This window comes from Leuciscus leuciscus (genome assembly GCF_965113295.1).
Source record: "Leuciscus leuciscus genome assembly, chromosome: 10".
Classification (NCBI taxonomy): Eukaryota; Metazoa; Chordata; class Actinopteri; order Cypriniformes; family Leuciscidae; genus Leuciscus; species Leuciscus leuciscus.
This window is the reverse complement of record NC_138734.1, coordinates 28,536,732-28,559,658: the sequence shown is the minus strand read 5'-3', so window position 1 is coordinate 28,559,658 and position 22,927 is coordinate 28,536,732. Positions and strand designations below refer to the sequence as shown.

Genomic DNA, 22,927 nt, shown 5'->3' with positions numbered 1-22,927 from the left:
GCAATTCTCTTCTTCTATGTAAAAAAGAACTGCATGCTATCTATGATGTCTGATAAGCAGTGTTGAAGTGTCGAACAATAGAGTTATCAGTTTGAATCAGACTCATCTGACATCACTTATTAAACTGCAAGTTTTTTGGTTATGTATGATTTCAGTTTAGCTGTTTCTGAGGTCTGTGACACTGAAATCAGTTTTGATTAACCATTGTATCGAACGACTCTATAATTTGACGTCTAGAAAAAGTTAGTTGAATCCAAACTTTTTTTATTTTCAGATCGAGAAGCTCCTACTAATTTTTATTTATTTTAAATAGCCCTGGGTAATGAAAATGAGGCTGTGAGAGAAAAAATGTCCATTCAACATGTTCACAATCCATTTTTTATGGTGTTTGCATTTATATAAAGTATCTTTATTCACTGAATGATCAACACCCAGGTACCCAATGGTAAAAAAATCTGTCAATGGACTGTAATTCTTCCCCTCACAGCCTCATTTTCATTCACATGTGTCCTCTAAGTAAGGTCTGTACATTTCACTTCATTGCGTACATGCTACTCCAATGATTGAGTGTGTGTGTGCACGTGCGTGTTTGTGAAAGAAAGACAGAGCAATAGTAGTGGAATAAGACCTATTTGGTAACACTTTATTTTAGTGTCCATGTTACATGTACTTACCATAGTAATTAAGTAATTTATGCATAATTACATGCAACTAACCCTCAACCAAATCCTAATCCTACCCTAACCCTATAGTAATTACATGTAGTTGCTTAATATTACTCAGTACTTAAATATATAATCACACTGTAACAATGACACCTTAAAATAAAGTGTAACCGACCTAATTTATGTGTCAACTTCAGTGCATTGCTGTGAGCCGTGTGTGTGTAGATGCTGTCAGGGTGGTCTGGTCAGTGTGTGGGTGTGTGTAGTGGGGATTATCGCCTCTCTCTGGGTGGCAGAAACACTCCAAACCTTTTCCAGCAGATCAAGAGGGTGTTGGCAGCAAGCAGTCATCTTTATCTCTGACAAGTTCACCACGTGCGTAAGCATATGTGACTGGAGTTCAACAGTATGCATTAGTGTCTTATAGTGAAGTCTATGTGTGTTTCAGCGGCATCTCCACACAGTCAGAGGAGTGGAACTCCCTGTAGTGAGCCTGCAGCTACACCCCCCTGCAGCCCACAACACATACTCAATTGGCAGAGCGGGTAAGACATAGAATCAGTGTATTTAAGCACACGGTATAAATATTTGTATATAATTTTTCACTTAAAAAAAATTATATATATATAATATATATTTGTAGTATATGTAAATAGTAGCTAGTCAATGTAAATAACAAAAACTGTATATAACACTCTCTAGTATTCAAGCGGCTTGTTAGATACTGTGCTGCATCTCTGTAGTGGATTGACCGATCAAAATCATTTAATAAAACTAAAGTCACCAGAAGTAAAGCAAAGGACGTGTTTCACGTGTAGTCAACGAGAATAGTTTTGTGCAAAAAAAATAATATTTGTCAGTGATATCACTCAAGGTTTATATGGTTCTCCATGCACTTAACTTTGACCAAGAATGTTTATATGTACTTCAGAATTTCATTTTGCTGTTCTTGGTTTTTGCCAAGTTTGCACAATTGGCTTGGTTTTCCTGTAGATTGCACTGTGTTTGTCAGTAGGTCTTTACTCCAAAGAACAGTCTAAATTTAGACATATTTGAGGATGTTGGTCAAAGTCTGAGCTATGGAGCATATTGTCTTGGTTTAGATGTTCACCTAACTGTACCAATGCTTTGTCTGTGTTGTTCACTTTAATAGTGTGTAACAGAACTATCCCAGTGTCAAAATTACACAACTCACTCTACATTAACTGATCACGGCTACCCACAAACGCTAACCTCTCTCTCTCTCTCTCTCTCTCTCTCTCTCTCTCTCTCTCTCTCTCTCTCTCTCTCTCTCTCTCTCTCTCTCTCTCTCTCTCTGTGTCTCACTAACCCACCTCTGCCTGAATGTGTGTGTGTTTTCTTGGGGCAGTGATACGACTGAAAGTTCTCCTACTGAAGACCGTTCTCCCTCTCACCAAAGCACTGACCAGTAGAGAGGTACACTCTCTCTCTCTCTCTCTCTCTCAACCTCTCTCTCTCTCTCTGCATGTTCTGTATCTCACTCTTTCACTACTTCACCTCTGATTGTGTCATTTTCTTGTGTTGGAATGTAACTTGTAACTCAATATATTTCAAAATACAAATTTGATTTTAGCGTACTTCATTATAAAATGACTAGGGAGGCAATGACTCCTTGAAAAACTTTAAGGTGTAGGCAGTATGACCAAACTTTTGCATCAAAATAAAAAATATAAAAAAGTAATTTTATAAAATGGTGAATCAGTTTCTTTATATATGTATTTATTTAAATAATAATATTTTTAAACAATGGTTGTATTAAATATATTAAGAAGGAAATCTAAAATTACATTTAATATTTAAGATATGTTTAATACAGTAAATTGAACATGTTTTACAAATAAAATATAATTAATAGGGGTGTGACTATGCACTTAGCTCACGAGACGATACACAATATTGGGTTCACGGGATGATATTTTAACACTATTTTTAAGAAATCTTCAGTGACAAAATATGACAGGAAAAAGTATTTTATTCGACTGAAAAAGGCACAAAATGCAAAACAATATGGTAATAAAAATAGACCTTAGTGAACAATAGCCTTAAAATATGACTTCAAATACATAACATAACAACGAGGCAATAATAATGCAGGTGTCTTGACGAAAATGCGACCTATGAATGTCACTTCAGTTCTACTTTCTGAGTGCTAATTATCATAAGCAGTAAAAGACAAACTCATCTCCGACTGATATCGCGAGACAGCTTTTCACCTCAACGAGAAATATCGTGGCACGAGTTCTCCTAACACCCCTAGTAATTAATCTAATTTTATTCTTTTTTTCTTTATCACTTTTAATAACAAGTCTTTGTCTTGTTTGGGATTCTCATTTTTCTTCCTTGGTTCCATGTGCAAAAAACATAAAGTCGTTCCCGTTGTTGGCCATGTCCAGGTTTTTGCTTTTTCTGTGCTGATTTTTGGGGGAAATATGTGGAATTCTGCAGAATGTGTTTAAATATGCTTAAATGAATAGCATGTTCAAATGACATATCTGACTTTTTCCTTGACTTGTCATTGCAGATCGCCGTTCGCTGATAGTTGTTTCCTGAGCAGTCCCCTGTGCTCTGAGATAGCGGACGTACAGTGGTACGGGCACGAGAAGGCAAAGCCGGGAACGCTCGTCTAAACCATCATCCCTCATCCCTCTCTCTTTAAAAGAGTGTTCAGAAGGCAGGCCTGACCACAGTCTGGACCTCAACTCATCCGAACCCACTTACGGCTGGAGCCAGTACCACCTCAACCTCTCTTTCATCTCTGTCTCTCTGTATACCCGGCGGTACAGTGTTTATGAACTATGGGAATACAAGACTCTGAATGAACTGAGCTTGACCTTGTCTGACCCTCCCACTCAGACTTTTGAACTTTGACCCAGTTAGCTGGCAGCCGGTTCCTCCATATGCACAAACCCTCTGTGTTTATTCCATCGCTGGAGTGATGTGCATAAGAGAGACGTCTTTTGCGCGTTGTACTATAAGTGAATCCCACTCATGCACACACACACACACACATGCTCAAATAGACATTCGTCCCCTGCTGTCGTGTGTGTCCCTCTGCACTAATGTCAGAGAGCCGGCGTCGTTCTCTCTCATGCACATGACATGCACAAAAACACATTCCGATGGATTGCTTTGTCGTCAACCATCTTTGTAGATCTTTATGTTCTCAGTTCTGTTAAAAAAAAAAACAATGTGACCACAAACCCCTCTTTCATTACCCACCTCATTTGGACCGCAGCGCACCATAAGCCTCTCCCTCTGCCTGTGGACTTTGATATTTTGTGAATAACAATAGAGCATTTAAAATGGCAGAAGCCTGTCTTCGGTCATCCTGGATTGGAAAACGAGCCCCGATATCATATCGCTCAAGATGGTGATGACGCAAGCGTTACAAACAACTGCATCATTTCAAGGAAATTCAAAAACATTGTGGTCTTTGTATGTAATGTTGGTTTGTCATTCTCAAGTTCATTGGTTCTTGTCCAGAAAGTTCAACCATTTTTGCAGAACATTAGCTAACTTTTAGAAGCCATAGCTGTACAACAAATCTGAAGCATTAGGTTAGAGGCATTAGCATGACCCTCGGCATTGAACGACCAATCTGTGAAGTACTGCAACTCAGGCCGCAACCGGTGTACTTTGCTAGTAAGGCAACTTCGCCACCATGGTGCTCCGAGCCTGAACTGTACATCCCACAATGCCCTGCTGTAAGCCCACACTGCATGCAGAACCGTCACTAACCCCCGCGTATAGTGTTGTGACATCAGTGAAGTAACGAGACACACGAAAATACCTTCTCCAAACACTCCTGGCCTTATCGGTTTTCTGTTTTTATGTATCTGTTTTTAATATTCAGGATTTTACTTAACAATAACACCACTATGACATTATGTTCACATTTATAAATCCGTCAGATGAGCACAACACACAACATGGCACACAGACTCAATATTTCAACGGAAATGACATTACCTCCTCCCTGAGCTGTCGAAGGCTTTCAGGAGAACAGCATTCCAGAATGTGACACGATTAAAGCAGGTGCTTAGTTTTACAAGCGACCCGTAAGAAACCATAAGCTCGAACAATACAGGGTGTTTCATGCTTTCATCATGCAGTCAACAAGATCCGAAACCACGTGTGCCCCTCGCCTCGATCGTCCGATCGAGGAAAAACATCAAGCCATAACGCTAAAGACATTGTTAAACACTCTGCAAGATACGAAAAATATCGTACGTGCAAAGTACCTTAAGAAACAGGTAGCTAAAAGCACACCCTTTGCCATTACTACAGAAATTCAACAGTTTGTGCGTTAACATACTGAAGTCACTACAAATGTGTATTCAAAAGGGTCCAAATCACCAGACGCTAAATCTAAAAGTCATCTGATTCATGCCCATTCAAAGACATTTTTATCTGCCCTAAAATTGATTGTTCATTGTTTCCGTGCATGCTCAGCACACTGTGTAATGCATCTTGATGTTAAAACTAAAACCCGGTGTGAAAACAGCCCTTATCGAAAGTAAAACACCTCATCCGCGTCTACGTTTAGAGGTCGTCCAGACCTCATACCCTCTTAGGCCAATGTGAGCTGACTCCTATCGTCTACCTGTACTCGATAACAAAAACATAAATCTTTTTATATAAAAAAAGAAAACTAACACATTTATCAACATTTATAGGCAGGACTGTGGAAACTGGGTTCTTTTAAAAGAAAAAGTAAAACCTATCATTTGATTTTTATAAATCGGTATTTGTTTTATTTCCGTGTCTTTAAGCTGGTAAATCGCAACAACACGTTCAGGTGCTACAGGAAGACCAGTTGCTGCTTTGGTTTCCGAGCTGTAGACTTTTCCTAACTGTTGTCCATAGTTTTAATACCAGTTGTGCAAAATGAAGGACTTTAGTTACTAAACTGTCTTACCACTTCATCTTGACAATAGAGCATGTTTTATGAGTTCATTTTCAGATATAACCGGACACAATAAAATGGTGTTGTAGAAAAAAATAAAAGTGGAATTGTTGGGCAGGTTAAATATAACCAAATTCCACAGTTAATTTATTCTTTTTTCTATTAAGAATTTGTATAGTAACATTTTTCAAAAACCGTGTTGTTGGCAACTGATACTGAATTTTCCAGATGAGAAATGTTGGTGGTTCTTGAGATTCTGAAATAAATTATTGCTGAATGTTCGCTAAACTGAAGCGTGAAATCACTTTATTGCTATTATTCAGATCGTGTGTCTTGCATGTCGATAACAGAGTGATATGCATGGTTTATGTATATTTATCATTGTTCATAACGCAACATGCCCCTCCAGGTGGATGAAGGTGATGATCCGCTTCCTCCAGGCGTAATTGAAATTCCCGCATGTCACCTTTGTGGATTATGTTTCTGCATTTGTAACGAGATCAGCCGCTGGTGAAGCTGACAATCACACCCGGTGATTGAAATACCAAGTACATGAAACTGAAATTTGATTTCCTGAATGCTGCTTAATAGACAAAATCGACAAATAGACAAAATCATTTTAATGGAGGAAAAGGGAAAGAAAACTGTCCTGCTTTGAACCTGCATTCAAGATTACACACACTGAATGTCCTGTTTTGGACTGAAATCATAAATAATTTTTTTGTCTTACCAAGGTAGGTTCTGTTGATTACATATTAATTATTTTGTCCTCAATGTTATTTTGTCCTCAATGTTTGTTTGCTTATGAATGGAATGTGAAACTCAAAGTTTTTAATAGTAGCATTGTTGTTTTACATAAAATATTGCCAAATCAACAACATACATGAATATACAAAAAACGGTAAAAAAAAGAAAAGGGATTAAAATATAATGGCCACACTTTAGATCAGGGTCCAATGCTTATTATTAACTAACTATAACCTGATTTTTGCCTCAATAGACTCCTAATTACTGCTTATTAATAGTTAGTAAGGTAGTTGTTAAGTTTATGTATTGGGTAGGTTTAAGGGATGTAGAATATGGTCATGCAGAATAAGGCATTAATATGTGCTTTATAAGCATTTATAAACAGCCAATATCCTAATATGCATGGTAATAAGCAACTAGTTAATTGTTAGAATTGGACCATAAACTAAAGTGTTACCATTTTATTTATAATTTAGTTTTAGTTAACAATAACATCACTGGTATGGACTTCTCTCGTGGTGCTGTTTTGCAATTTTTTGGACCTTTGGAGCCTTTAATATATCCAAATATATTGCTCCATTTATGTTCCACAGAAAATAGAGAATCATGTTTGGAACGTCATGAGGGTGAGTAAACGATGACAACTTTCTTTTGACTCTGATAGTACACATGCAAGTGGAATTCCCATAAGTCCGTATGATCACTTCCTGTGCCAGACAGGACAATAAGTTGTGCAATGCCTGCTAGAGTTCTGATCAACTCCCTACCATCTTACATACTACGTTAATATGACTCACAGATTTTGTGAGGAAGTGTGTGAGGATGTTTGTGCCTCAGACAATGGCTTGGGATCTCCCCCGGCAACAGGAACACAACACTGGAAAACCAAACATTGGAGAGTTGGCTGCTGTTATTGTGCTGAAAACCCAGTGTGATGCTCGAAATATGTGTTTTGGGGCAGCCGGGTCTATTGTACCCACTGCAGCTGGAATGTGAACAACAAGAGACGCTGTGTTTATGGAGATCTTCCATTTCCTGTGAAGCTCAGTGGACGCTTTGTTGAATGAAATATTTTCACCACTGAATCCATGACATTCCCCTGCTGTGTGTGAAGGGCTTGAGGAACACTGAGGAATGTTGTGTTCAGTGAACATGAAAGCTTCATAGGGTATCATCGTGACCCCAGTTTGGAGGGTCAAGGCATTTGGAGTTATTTTGGAGAATTGTTTGAATTTGGCAGGCTCACAACTGACTATAGGCCAAAATAAACTCTAGAATCTGTGGAAAGCACCACTGCTGTCAGTCCAAAGGGGGTGGTAAGATGAAGTATTGAATGATCTGGGCTTGAAAGTTTCATTCTCCATCAATAATTCATGAACAATTAACATTGTGCCCTTAACCCTAGGTTAACTGAGTCCAGGGGGACCCAAACCTTGTCCAAACAAGCACAACATGGTAAAACATATCTCTTCAATGTAAATTAGATTTTCATTCGTAAATTACTCTCGGTTTTCAGTTATTCTCTGCAAGTTGCATCATAATGCTGGAGGTGGCGGCTATCTGACTGAGACTGTGAAACATTCATTCAACCGATTTGTTTAAAAAACATGGATTCGTTGTTTATCTGCCTTTATGATGAGCGAGCCATAGACTTAGCCGATTTGTTCAAAATCACTGGCTGCATGCAAATATGCATACTTTCCTGCTAAATAGTAGATGAAAGTTCCAGAAAAAAAGTATTTATAAAACAGTAGGTGAAAAGTACCCGGATGACCAACTACTTCCGCCAAGACTTTAAAGTGCGCTTTTGATGGACACTTTATTGTAGGGACTCAACTGCCCAGACAGCAACACGGTACATGTGGATTCCACCCGCACCAGATGTGGCCCGAATCTGTGCTGACACTATGTTGATGTCTGGGTGATGTTGGGATGTCACATGACAATGGCAACATGTCGAATGTAGTATTCCTGGAATTAATTCAAATTACACACACTCATACTAAATGGAACTTGAAACATACTTTTTAACCAAACACTTTTTCAAAGGAAGTACCATTCAGTCAATCGTTTTATGAACTTTTATTTCAGGAACAACACAATTGCTGAAATTGAAACCGCATGCGAGTATATAGGCTACTACTCTTACTATTTCTGCAATTGAAAGATATGGTAAAAGTATTATGAGTATATTAGTATGCAAATTCAGCAAATGAGATTGAATCATCCACTAACTGAAACGATTTGTTTGAAATGCTGATTTAAGTGTGTGTTGCTACTCGGAGACGCCGGCGATTGACCAGGCGTTGACTTCGTTTGGACCTCTTTTCGTTGGCGGAGCAAAAATAGACAAAGTAACCGGCAACATTGCGTAAAAAATGTAAGTTATTCAATGTTAACCTGTTTATTGTCTTGTTGATGACACTAGCAACCAAATATATGGGCCTTAACACTTTTTCACTAAAAGACAGAAGTACAGCTTTAACTTCTTGTCTTTATATACTTATGTCTTTATTTTCCCCCATATGTAGTCTCTGATATTTCATGTGACACATAAATACCCACACATTCCCTATCCCATGCTAATAAAGTCCATTCTTCCAGAATAATGTTTCTGTATGAGCCCTGCAGGGTCTGGAGCAGAGCAGCTATTCTGTTACAGCTTTCCAAGCAGCTGGAAGCCGTTATTCTCTCATGTGATGAAAGTGTGTGTATGTGTGTGTTTCTCCCACAAGCCGTGAGAACAGCGCGCGTGTTGGAATGCTGTGTGAAAGGACGTATATTGTGTGACCTGGGAGTTTGGGATTGGTGTGTTTATGATCGCAACTCTTTCATCACTATGAAAACTGCAGCAAGGGGTGATGGGAGCTGGAGTCTGGTTTTCTCCACAGCCCTGAGAGAGAGAGAGGGGGGGGGGGGGGTGTATATATATATATATATATATACTGTATATATACACATACAGGGGCGCCTTAATATAGCCAGTTTCCTTTCGATTCGGTTCACTTCGACATTGCGTTTTCTGACGCTTATGGGGGAAACCCCTTCCTCCAAATACTACTGAAGCCTTATTGAATCATGCCAGTAACACTGGCCAATGGCGTTCAAATACGCAAAATATGAGGGGGCTTTCCCATTATATAAAGCAGCATTTATTCAGAATCTTTTCCTTCAGCCAACCTTCTGCAAGAAGCCTATCATCAAGCAAGACTTACAGTGATTTACAAGCTGCAGTGGACAATGTCTTCTCATCCCCTGTTGTGAGCCTTGGGATAAGGATGACCTCTCGCGATTGCCTCTCCTGCGCAGAGCCAATCGAACCTTCAGATGGCCACCAGTGTCTTCTGCCTGGGTCGTGCCCACACCGAGGCGGGTACTTGGGGGGTCGGACTGCCCCCACTGTGGAGATATTAGCCTCCGGACTCTCAGGCTCCGTGTGGCCATCATCCAAAGCGATGAACTCGCCCCACAAACCCTGCCGCGCTCTTCCTCTGCCGACTCCTTCGAGCCGAGGAAGGTGCCATGAGCTTCTGATATGGATCAATGCCCACGCACCTCTGCCACCCCAACTGGACAGTGGTTCCCACCGCCTTTTTCCCCGAGGTGCACGACGAGATATCAAAGTCGAGTGCACAATCCGGGATCCTCCATCTCGTCTTCTTTGGACGGCGCTTACCGAGTGGGGTATGTTAAACTCTGCTGCTGCTCGGTGAGAGTATGACCCGGCGATGAGATCAAAACAGCTGTGGCCAAGGCGTCGTCATGGCTTGAAGAGTCAGAGGCCTCGCCCTGACAGGAACAGCAGGCCGGCACTGGAAACAAAGCCAAGTTCCTACCGCTGTCTCTCTGAGGATAAAATCTTGCAAGTCTGCTCGCTCCCCTGTGTATTCACCACGCATATTTCACTATGCAGTGCAATAAAGTAAAAAAATCCCAAACTTGCCTCAACATCAGAGTGATTTTCCTCCTCTTCTCACTTTCACGTGATATTAAAGGGGTCATTTGACGGTTCTAAAAAGAACATTATTTAGTGTATTTGGTTTACTGCAATGTGTTCATGTGGTTTTAGGTTTAAAAAAGTAATTATTTTACACTTGCCGTGCATTATTGCTTCTCCTCTATGCCCTGCCTTTTTGAAACTCATACATTTTTGCAAAGCTCATTGTTCTGAAAAGCGTGGTGTGCTCTGATTGGCCAGTGATCCCGTGCATTGTGATTGGCCCGAATAACTTAAGCGTAAGATGGAAATGTCACACCCTTTACTATATTTGGAACACCAGCTCCCATAGCAATAATGACGGGTGATAATGTTAGTACTACAGCTATCAATTCGAGCCCCAATCTGATCCGGAAATACAGATGACCGAGCTGATCGATCAACTTTGCCAGCGGTACTGGACCAGAACGTATCAGATTGGTAAGGTTTTATTTCATTGGGGACATAATTACTGATTATAACGACTTATACTGTCTTTTTACGTCGCGCCGCGCTACGGGGGGAGAACACAATGTAAGCATAAAACCATGTCTGCATTTGTGATCGACAAACAAGTACTACTCTGCTCAAAACTCGCGTTTGAATAGTCGGTAGCAAATTCTTAAAATATGAAAACATACTTCCAGGCCGTGTCTGTGAGTCAGAAGCGCCAGAATGTACTCGCAAAGATGGAATTGGCCCACTTTTTAGAATCAGCCTTTGTGCACAGCCGGCCTTGTAGTTACTCTCCCAGGTTCTGGAAACATTCCTCCGAAAAATGCGCAGCACACAGTCGAATATTTTGGTTGTGCTGTTCTGGAACAGTGTTGTAAATCAAACTTAACAATAATACAGCGAGAATAAACGCTACGCCTTCTTTCTTTGCGTATACATTTGGGCGGTGTTATGAAACTCTGCCCCCACACACTGGCGTAGATTTGTGGGGGCGTATTTGAACGAAGCCTTTTAGGAAGGCGTGGCTAAGCCTTAACTTTTACAAAGAATATCTCTTTGGGTTTGAGACTTTGAGCTTTGTAACTCTGCAGATCTTATACATGCAAAGAAAAAGGAAAACAAGAAATCGCATCATATGACCCCTTTAAACTTCCTGCTCTCCAGCAGCGAGTTACAATTGACAAAAGCATGGCAGGCGCTGCCAGGGGTATTAGAGTGGGTTATGAAATCAGTAAAAATACGTTAAACACACACTTCAGTTCTTTCGCAGACTACCCCATTTCAACGGTGTGTTAATGTCCACTGTACGGGAGCAGAATGCCTCAGTTCTGCGATAGGAAATGCACAACCTTCACGTAAAATGTGCTATAGAGACAGTGCCCCTAGCAGATATTTTCTGGTACCAAAGACGGCAGAATCGCGAGGACCATCTTGAATTGTCACTTGCTAGACCGGCCCATTGCTACATCATCATGAAAGTTTTTAATTTGCACAAGCAATTTTAACCATTCAGATTCAAGCACAAGCCAGATATATTCAAGTGACAGCAGCCTAATATTCCTGCTGCCGTCTGTGACATTAATGTTAATCAAACAACAAAAGACGAAGAGAAGTGCTATTTTATGTTTGATTATTTAATTTCTGTAGGCTTTATTCTGAATAAAGCACTGTTTATTTAATTTGTATCTTCGTTCTATTGTATTTATTTGACCTGTTGATTGTAATTTGTTTATTTGTCATCTCATTTTATTACTGAAGACTCACCTGCCTTCAATAATGTTTGAACTTTATATTTGTTAGGCTAGTTAGCTGTGGTATCAAAATTGGAATCAATCGAAAATTTTGAAATTTCATAGGTATCTAAAATTTTGGTGGCTTATATATTAGAATACAATGTTACATGGGTCAAAACAATAACATATTATTTTATATGTATGTGTGTGTGTATGTGTGTGTGTACATATATAGGGACAACCTGTAACTCAAATTACAACAATCAAATCAAATCCCAATGGACATACTCAAGTCCCAACCTTCATTTTTTTAAATACCATATTTAAATTGACTATCATTAGAAATATATCATAAAAAAATAAATCATATTTCTCTCCGAGTTGCATTTCAGATTTTTATTTTTAAAAAGCCAAATTGCACCACTATAAATTTATCTTATTGGTAATTTAAAAAAAACTTGTCTTGTGATTTGACTTTTCAGTGTTTTCTGTACAATTGTACATTTTAATGTCTTTTCAAATAACAAATGATGTTACAGTGATATCATTTGGTTAAGATCAACCAAAACTATGGCACATAGAAACAAAAACTGTGGTGAATTGATTTACATGTCAAAGTAACTAATAACCAGAGGACTACAAGTCAAATGTATAAGACTATTTAAGAGAGAAGTCCTTTCACCAGTAAAACTACTGCGAGTCATATGCCATGCCCATAAGAAATGAAACTCTTTTAGGGTGATGACATCAAACTGGAATGCTCAAACATACATTAAAAAATAATTTAGCTTTTCATTCTTACAAACCCTCTGCAGTTCCCTCACAAACCTCAGCACAGAGACCACTGAGATTGGCATCATTAAATTGAATCTGTCAACCAAATAGCTCAAATGAATCAGACTTCCCAAATCTTAAAATGACAGGAAGTCAGCAGGAAATCCAAGAATCAAAGTTGTGCGAATTTGGCTTATTCATGTTTTAAATCTGATTTGGTCCCAGTGTGAGGAAGTCACTCACTTTTCCTGTGACTCAGCACTTCCTTTAACTCATCTCAGAAGGTCAGAAAATGACATCAAATTGCAACTCGTCTTGATATTCATCCTTAGAAGGACTGTCTTATCTTTCTCTCAAAGAACAGATCTACAACTCCAGAGAAATTAATTAACGCTTTCCATAGCGTTCGGCCCACTATGACAGTAATGTATAAAAGTGCAAATACATCAAGAATCAATAAATGGAATGAAAAAATAATCACTTCAGTATCATCAGCTTTTATTTTTTTTTAAAAGAAGAAAAACACTGTTGTGTTTTCAATCCTGTAGCAGTGGTTTTCAATCCTGGTCCTGGGTTCCCACCGCTCTGCACATTTGTCTCTCTTATCTGACACACTCAGTAACACTCATGGAACTCTCCCCAAATAATCTGATGATCTGAATCAGGCGTGTTATATAAGAGACACACACAAACGTGCAAACCGGAGGGTCCCAGGATTGAAAACCACTGCTATAGGAATCCATATGTTCAAGACTGGGGTATATTTACAATCAATAAGTTATTTACAACACGAGAGAGCGAGAGACAACATGATTTTGAATGTTGTGATGTGTACGTCACAGAGCGTTGTACTCCACACACTTTGAGGGATCTGTTGGGAAATGTTTCTGACAGATTGTCATTAATCTTTTCAGCCCCTGAAAAGATGAAAAGAAAAAAGACGATCACTGACCTGATAAACAACACAACTACTATGTATTATAGGAACACTCCTATTCATACTGTCATTTCAGACCTGAATGTATTTCCTTTGGGTCTCGTCATTGAGCACATGAGCGACGTGTTTGGAGAAGATCTTCTCACGTCCAGTACGAGCGTGGATGCCCACCATGGTCACACCGATGGGCCATGGAGCGTTTCCTATAGCCATCTGCAGATAAGCATCATTTGCCTGCATGTACACAGTGTGTTAGTCGGGGTTCTTCACAAATATACTAATTAAGAACTGAAATTCAAAGTATTGTAATTAGTAAGACAAACCTTAACATATTCCCTCTGCAGCATAAACTTGATGATGTCTGTAATGGACTCCTTAATGTCTCCTGGTAAATTCTAAATACAGAAGACACAATGAGTTAAACAAAAGGCTTGTGAATCTATATCTAATAATGCGTTGTATGGAGAACAGCGTACCTTCTTCCGTAGTTTTCTGAAAAGAGGTTCCAGGTAAGATTCGGTCTGTTTTTGGGTGGCACTGGCGAGCTTGCCCTGGACGCTGCGCTTCACATGGTCCTCTCGGCTGTTTAGATCTTTCGCCCACACGCCCAGCAAGAACTACAGAAATATATATATACAGGCACACAAGATAATATGATTATACGCTTAAATTATGCATTAGATGATTATTAAATCATTACTTAATTAAATTAGGGATGCCAACGATTAATCGACAATCGCTTCTTGTTAATAATTTAGGGTGTTTACAAGACAACGATGTACTAATAACAGGAATGTTTTTCCTTTGAGCGATTGAAAAGTTCCGCATACAGACTTCAAAATGATCCCCGTTCACACGGATCCGTGAAAATTAATAAAAACGCAGAATTCTACACGCCAGGCCAGTAGTTGGAGATGTTGAAGGAAAATGTATCAATGTCTTTAAGCCATGCAAAGGAATGGGTAGGTTAGCCGTTTATTTTGAAACAACCTTTTTTTCAAAAATATATTGAAAATAGAATTTGTATTATTTGAAAAACAAGACGCCAGAATTTACATTCACTGGCTCAATCATAAACAATTTTGGATGATGTCAAATACAATGCGTGATTCAAGAATGCACAGTATCTTTAATGAACATTCTTTGCATTTTACAGTGAAGTTTTCTGTGTGACTGCAAATAAAATAAAGCAAATAAAACTAATTTTACATTTATTACTGAGGCAGAATGAATAAAGGATAATAGTATGTCTGACTTGCAAACGAACAGCAGACAGAAAGCAGATTGTTAAGTAAAAGTAAGCTTTTTCGTATTCTCCAAATTTTCCGTAATATGTACATTATCCTGTTCATTTAGGAAGAAAATTACACTTAGAATGTCTTGAGGTGTGATTACCACAGAATAAGCGGACAAACTGATTCCGGGAGAATGTCATCACGTGATTGGACGCAGGCACATACATACACATCAACACAACATTCAGTCAGCGCGTGGAGTGTGTGTGTCCGAGCAGGGTGGTGAAAAGTTCATCCTTAAATTCAGGCTAAATATTTTTAATGTTTGACACAAATTTGTGTCAACTGACATCCATAATTTAAATAATTAATAAATTAGAATATTGGCTGAATGCATTTCTATAAAAATCAGTTCAAGATTTAAACACTCACCCTCAAAGAAATGTAAAACCACAGTAAATTAAAAAATACATACCCTCAGTACTTTATTTATGACGTCCATGTCTCGAACATCATTACCAGTGCCAAGAGATGCTCCCAGATCCTGTTTTATACAGGTTATTAGACATGAATTTAGCATCAGACATGAGCCAAATCTTATATTATACAATTACTGAAATCACAAAAGCATTAGTATCCAGACAGCCAGATATCATATAATTGTAAAAAGATTCGTTTTTTTCAAAACATTTGTCAGCCAAACCTCTTTGACCTAAAAGGTTCACTTGAGTTGAAGTTTACTCTGATACTTCAGGTTAACATTTCAATGATTTAACAACACATTTGCATGACGCCGGTGTCCTGTTAGTTGTAAAGTAAAATAATATAATTAACTTTACAAACTATACATCAATAAAAAGGTCTCAAAGTCTCAAGCTTATATTTTTGTTCTCTGTTCTACTGTAAAAATATTTTAGGGACAATAATTTCTTAATTGAGCTTGAATAAACAGCGTCCTTCAGGACAGAAATATTGATGGATTCTCATGTTTATTTTTCATTTCTTTCGAGAGGAGTTATTATTGGGAACTCTACTTGTTTTTGCAGTTATGGAGAACATTCGATGTCAGATGTAAGACTATAGTGCCACCTAGCGGAAACATGATTAAAATACTCCTAATAAGACATCTTTCTACCGATTCTGGAATTGACCTGCTATATGGATGATATATAAATTAGCTGAAGTTAGCGTTGTGGATTCTATGTGTGTGTGGGTTTACCTCCAGCTCCTCAATGGTGGTATTTTCTTCATGCACTTTGAGGTCGTGTTGTGTGTCCAGTAAAACCGAACCTTCTGCTCCACCCACAATCTCATTCAGATACTGCTGATCGATCTTATCCATGGCAGCCTTCAGATCATTCCTCAAACCCTGAACACACAGACAAGGTAATCCATAAGAAGTATGTCAATGAGTATTCAGCATGAGTCGATAATATAGTATACTATATCGTCGCTGCCCGATGAAACTCACGTATGTCCAAAACGGTTACTTTTCAGGAAGTGAAAAAAACACCGTAATTTCAAAAGCAGTTGAACGTAGCATTGTCATACTTGGTACGGCATCTTTAAATGTAACCATATTCTTGCCAGTGTAATGATATAATCCACATTTGACCAAAATCGAGTTTAAATGGACATACGTGCATATTTTACAGTAACGGTGGTCGATACGCGTTCTTCCGATCATTAATTAGAATGGCCAAGTCGCGTTTCATATTGACAGATGAATAGGCTACGCTCAGTTTATTAAATAGCCTACGTCTCAGTTTATTAAATGTCTCTTGCAAACTATGAAGGGACAATGAATCAACACTCATTGCTGGGCCGGCGCGTCCATATAGGCGAACTAGGCAATTGCCTAGAGCGGCACTTTTGTAAGGGCAGCAAAATGTGTGCCAACCGGGAATGAACAATTCACAAAATAGGCTAGGCTATATGATCATATAATCATACATAATCAGAGAGCCTTTTTCTTTTCGTTTTGAATTATTTCGTTTAAAGACTTTTCAAGCTTTGTGTATTTGATGTATTTCTCATGTCTGTGTGAGGCATACACTGAGTTTCGTTAAGTTAGGATGAGATGCGCTCCAGTTAACGTGCAATGCAAGTGACCGCGCGGGCGCCTCCATGATTATATTGTCTGCTATATATTTGCTTCTTATTTATTAAATCCACTCCAGGCAATTGGTTGATGAAAAATTTATTAAAATTAAGATACAATTTATACAAAACGAAATTCACTTTAAAGAAAGGTTTTCTACAAAACCAAACTTAATGAAGTGGTCAAAATCATGTTTGACCCGTCTCAAATTGTGCATCCTATTACTCGTGCTGTTCACTTTTCATACTTTTAACAGTATAGTAGACCTACAGACTCTATTTGTACAAATTGCTGCACATTCATTTAATTCTGCATTTTGCACACACAAGTTGAAAGGCTTCAAATCAAGTTCACGGATAATTGTGCGTGCATTTATTAATCATTATGATACTAAAATCATAACAAAGTAGGCTATGCTATGTACAAAAAAATACAGCCATTTCTGTTAAGCTGCACCCTTTTTTTTACATTTCATCTTTCATTCCGAAATAGAATAATGAATGAACGAAAAAGTACACGGACCCAACATGTAGGCTATTAGCCTTTTTACCCATTATCAATCTAAATTAATCTCGTTTTTAATTTAACTTAATTTAGTTTTTCTTTATTTAAATTTAGTTTTTCTTTATTTAAATTTCGGGTTTTTCTTTATTTAATTTTCGTTTTTTCTTTATTTAAATGTCATTTTTCTTTATTTAAATTTCGTTTTTTCTTTATTTAAATTTCATTTTTCGTTTTTTAAATTTCGTTTTTTTCTTTATTTAAATTTAGTTTTTCTTTATTTAAAATTCGTTATTCTTTATTTAAATCTACCCTTTACTGTGTCAGTAATTTATTAGTCAGGAAAATATTAGACTACCTTAAAAGTATTGCTTAAGTTAACAGACCCGTGCGTGAACATCTCCACAATAAAAAGTGACAATTACTTCGTCTAGACCATTTACCGGTAAATAACAGTTGTGAATATATTGCGAATATATAATAAACTTGAACAGTTGTCAAAAACAAACGTTTGCTGATACTTTACCTCACAGAGTTATTCGGCTATCCAATGCTGAGCTTCCAGAGACGCTTAGACCGGCGAGATGCCTCCACAGGGCGGGAGATACGCGGCGTGATTGACAGCTTTGACACCAAATGGATATACGTGAAAATCAGATGACATGATTTCACAACTTTTCATTGGTCATTTAGATATGTGAAGCATACTGTATACGGAAATGAACCTGGACATTCTATCCGTCGAAAAATCTCAAAATCGGCAAAATGGACATACGCGGTTTTCATCGGACAGCGACGATATACTTGAAAGCACTGGCAAAGCAAGTTATCTTTTTTTTTTTTCTCTTGCAGGAAAATTCAATGTGGTTTCCTGGTAAACAAATAAACTCTACACAGGACAAGAGTGTCAAGATGGCGAGAGGAAAGTTGGGTCTTACCTTGTTTACTTCTGGTGCTAGAATTTCAATTTTGCGGAGTCTCTGGAAAGCATCATAATCGGATTCGCCAAACAGACGGACCGGCTCGCCTCGTTCCCTCAGACGTCTGACCGCCTACACGCAGCCCGAAGATTGATTATTCATCAAGAAAACAAGCACAGTATACGAGTAACATTCGGTGAGCTCTGATTGGCTGACCCACCTCCTGTCGAGAGAGCGTCATTGGCAGTTTCTCCTCCGTGAGCTCTAGTTCTAGCACAGGATTGGCTGATGTAGATTGAGGCTCCTCATCCTCAGTCTTGTCCAGCTTGAAAAAAAAAATGGCGAGAGACATATGGAGAGAGAGAGAGAAAGACAAGAAAATGGTCTCTTTTTTCCATTTGAATTGGGTTACATCAGGGTGATTCCACTGCAAAGCATATAAATGTAAGATTGAGAAGGGCAGCTTGCAAAATAATAATTAATAAACAACAAAAAGGAAAAACTGTCCTGGCCAGATTTTCCAGCAAAAAGGCCAAAAACAGATACTTCTCCATATAATCATGCAGCTATGTATGTTTTAAATTTGATTAAATCTTCTTCTAATCTTGTAGAAGTATGAGCGCACATAATTCTCCCAAGATGCAATGGGTGAACAGCAAGGAATCTGACACTGAAGCTGTATTTCTTGACACTGATTTGAATTTAACACACCATGCATGCAGTGCACTGCTAAATCAAAACCGAATAGGGAAGTTAAAACAAAAAGAGCATTGCACAAATGAAAGAGCAGGCGAGACATCTAGAATTTAAACAACTCGTGATTTGCTCCGGGGTAGGCACCTCTGTCACATGATTTTACTGTGGTCATTATGCAGGCTGGGCTAAAAATTCGGATAGTGCTGCCTTCAGCTTTGTGCAACACTGGGAGCAAAGGCAATTAAACACAAATGTTCTTCAGTCATGCCGAAACCGAAACCCGGTCAAACATCTCTCTGGCAGCATGCATTCTGTCTGCCTGAGCCCTACCTGTCTCACAGGCTGCTCATTAGAAACCTAAACTCACAGAACACACACACAAACAGCAGGAAACACAATATGAGAAGATACACAGCAGACAGAAGACACTGCTGCTGGAGGAGAACACAAGAGAGAAAGAGCGAATGCACAAGTATGGGAAGACATTTTAAATGGGACAGTTCATTTCTTTTAAATCAGGGTTTCTCAAACTCGTACCTGCAGAATTTAGCTCCAACCCTGATCAAACACACCTGAGCAAGCTAATCAATGTCTTCAGGATCACTAGAAACTCAAAGCTAGGTGTGTTTGATCAGGGTTGGAGCTAAACTGTGCAGGACAGTGGCCCTCCAGGACCGAGTTTGAGAAACCCTGTTGACTGACAGGCAAGTGAGCGACCCCTCTTTGTCGCAGGGTTATTTTTATTTCAGTAAAACTATTAAAAACATTTTGTTAATTGAAATAAAGCTTAAATACAATAAAATATAAATATTAGTTGAAAAACAATCTAAACAAAAATGAGAAATGTTGCCTTGGCAATAGACTGAAATAAGTTAAAGCAATTAAATTAATTATTGGAAATAAATAAAAACTAAAACTGAAATAAAAATAAATTAATCCTAAATAGAAAACTAATAAAATGACAAAAGCACATAACAAAATGACTACTAAAATTAACATGAAAATCATTATCATTCTAAAAATAAAAGCAAATTAAAAATTAATAGAACAATACAACTAAAATAACATTTTAAAATTTGGGTCTGCTAAAACAGAGTAAAAATATAACAAGTAATCAGATTAAACTAAATAAATAAATGTATTAAAATAAATGTAAAAAAAATATTAAAATAATGAATGAAGTTGATTTAAATAATACATCTAACAGTACAGAACTACACTGAGTAAAACACATAATAAGGTAACAATGGAAACTAAATATTTTACGTATTTATAGTATTCATTTTTCACTGTATAAATTGGTTCTTTATAGATGAAAGCTGTCTTTTAAATTTCCTTATAGCTGTCTTTTAAATTTTAGGATGATCATCATATTTGGGGTCCATGGTAGCTAAAAGACAGAAAGTCTGTTATAGAGATATTCTCAGGACGGATTACATTACAAATACAATGTGGTTAAAGGTATTTACAACCCAGCCCCTAAAGGGACCTTTGCAAAAATAAAAATATACAGACTTTCACGTGCTCACGAGAAACGTATCTCGTGCGCACGAGAAAACTATCGCGATAGTTCCTCGTGCGCACGTGAAAGTCTGTATATTTTTATTTTTACAAAGGTCCTTTTAGGGGCTCCGTAGTTTTCGACCAGCTAATCTAATGGAAGTAATTGAACGTATGACTCATGATGTAATTAAAATTAACCATTTGTATTACTACACACAGAACCAAAAACATGTTTACTATAGTTAAACCATGGTAACCACAAATTAACCATGGTTTTACAACACTAACCAATGTTTAAGCATGGTAACGTTATTTGTAACGTTAGTAAACCTGGCTGCGGTTCTACAAATGTTAATCAATCCGACAAAAAAAACATGGTTACTATACTTTTACTATAATAAACTGGTTAATTTTCGTAGGTTGTCTATATTCACAGCTGAAGTTTGTACCTTGTATCCACATCTCTTATAATATTCTTCCTCTTCCTTTCGCGCGAGATCAGCCCTTTTGAAGTATTTCTTTGAGTCCTGGAGAAACAGCAAGAGTACATCATTACACAAACCCACATATCTGTACACAACTGCATTAAAAATACAGCTGTAAAAAACACAACGGTGTGTAAAGGGTCGAACTATAAAACGTTCTAGAACAGTCGATACTCACGTCTATGAGATCTTTGTCCTCTATAAGCTTTCTTTTCCTCGCGATCTCTGCTTTGAGGATGTCCATAACTCAACAAAATGACAAAAATACTTGAGATTGTATGACAAAATATGTCACTTTTTGCTTTTTTCACATAAACATTCAACGGGAAGCAGTTTACACTTCCATTCACTGCTTCCGTTCGTGCAGACTGGAGATCAATCTGAGTCAGTACTGCCATCTAGTGGATAAATCCGAGACAGACGCTGAAAAAGTTTGATCGGTGCTTGGAATCACCGAGTTCATGTGATCGCAATATAAAATATAAGAAAGAACACAGTTTGTATTTTTATATATTTTTTAAAACCTTCTGAATAAAATCTGTGGAGATTTTATATATTAAAATGAATATATTAAATGACTATATTAACTATATTATATTAAAATGACTTCTTCATTTAATATATTAAACATATCTACCTTGTATTTGTATAGTAGGCCTTTATCAGTTGCATGAAACATTGATCCAGAGCATTTTCAAATTGTACACTAAACGTTGAATATGGTGTGTGTGTGTGTGTGTGTGTGTGTGTGTGTGTGTGTGTGTGTGTGTGTGTGTGTGTGTGTGTGTGTGTGTGTGTGTGTGTGTGTGTGTGTGTGTGTGTGTGTGTGTGTGTGTGTGTGTAAATGTTTAATTACACACATTTTTTATATATTTAAATTGATAATAGGCTATATTATTTATAAAAATGTACAAATGTAGTGCATGTCACATTCACACACACACACACACACACACACACACACACACCAATTATCAATTTTGAATGAGATTTTTTTTTATTTGTACATTTTGTTCTAAATGTGTTCACACACACACACACACACACACACACACACACACACATCAGTTCACTGATCTATGCTGTTCCAAAATGACTTTGTTTAATTGCAATTGCAATTTGAATATGGGTTTGACTTTGCACCCAAAATGTGTTTTTTTTAATAGCACAATATTAATATGTTTGTTTAATACAGTTTAAATGTTATGTGGCTGTATAAGCAATTGTGTTTTAAAATTAAATTTGATTGTAAATAAATATTTCCCTTTGTAGTTTGACTGGCCCATTTTACCTGAAACTGCTGCCCATTTTACCTGAAACTGCTCATGCAAAAAAAGTTGGCACAGCTAATGTTTCAAGAACTGTAGGGCAAAAATAATTATATTTTATTACATAATTTTAGCACAAAATTATCAAAAACAGTCATTATTAATCATAAAAACACATGGAAAAGACATATGGTATTGTATTATTGTCCCAAACGATTTACCAAAAAGTGGCCCAATTTAGCTGATATCACCCATAATCATCTTGGATATTTAAGTCATTTCGACTAAAATTACATTAAACCGAATTAAAAACAAATTGTTGAATCTTGTTTTTTTAACTCATTTTGATGAGTTAAAACAATATAAAAACATAATGTAATTACTTGGTCATGTCAATTTTTTTCAATGTATTTCAGCGCATTGTCCTTTTGTGGGAGTAGTCACAGACTGCCAAAACTCAAAGTTTCTTCTACTCTTGACAACAGAACTCATCTTCGTCCAGTC

General features: G+C 37.6%; 2 protein-coding genes and 1 long non-coding RNA gene across 16 annotated transcripts in view; 1 reads left to right on the top strand and 2 right to left on the bottom strand.

Annotated features, from left to right (window-relative positions):
- frmd4a (FERM domain containing 4A) overlaps positions 1 to 5,880 on the top strand; it is a 154,013-nt gene extending 148,133 nt beyond the window's left edge. For 11 of the 13 annotated variants that reach the window (XM_082181787.1, XM_082181786.1, XM_082181776.1 and 8 more), the window contains 2 exons: positions 1,114 to 1,210; positions 3,208 to 5,880. In XM_082181787.1, coding sequence (XP_082037913.1) covers positions 1,114 to 1,210; positions 3,208 to 3,313 — 203 coding nt within the window. In that variant the 3' untranslated portion in view covers positions 3,314 to 5,880. Of the gene's footprint in view, positions 1 to 1,113; positions 1,211 to 2,034; positions 2,103 to 3,207 lie in introns of all 13 variants that reach the window. The other 2 variants (XM_082181782.1, XM_082181781.1) reach the window with 1 other exon arrangement.
- A 7,378-nt stretch (positions 5,881 to 13,258) lies between these two features.
- On the bottom strand, positions 13,259 to 21,540 carry prpf18 (PRP18 pre-mRNA processing factor 18 homolog (yeast)). 2 transcript variants are annotated; one of them, XM_082181302.1, is made up of 11 exons: positions 21,334 to 21,540; positions 21,120 to 21,197; positions 19,498 to 19,524; positions 18,692 to 18,796; positions 18,490 to 18,603; positions 16,169 to 16,318; positions 15,425 to 15,493; positions 14,191 to 14,331; positions 14,038 to 14,109; positions 13,793 to 13,948; positions 13,259 to 13,694 (listed from the first exon to the last, which is right to left on the bottom strand). In XM_082181302.1, exons 1-11 carry the CDS (start codon positions 21,397 to 21,399, stop codon positions 13,614 to 13,616), a joined length of 1,059 nt encoding a protein of 352 aa, XP_082037428.1. In that variant the 5' UTR covers positions 21,400 to 21,540; the 3' UTR covers positions 13,259 to 13,613. The 2 variants fall into 2 exon arrangements, with proteins under 2 accessions (XP_082037428.1, XP_082037429.1); XM_082181303.1 differs by lacking the exon at positions 19,498 to 19,524.
- On the bottom strand, positions 19,529 to 21,113 carry LOC309507201. Its single transcript, XR_014209084.1, has 2 exons — positions 19,866 to 21,113; positions 19,529 to 19,697 (listed from the first exon to the last, which is right to left on the bottom strand). It is a non-coding gene; the product is annotated as an uncharacterized lncRNA (long non-coding RNA).
- Positions 21,541 to 22,927: the final 1,387 nt, after the last annotated feature.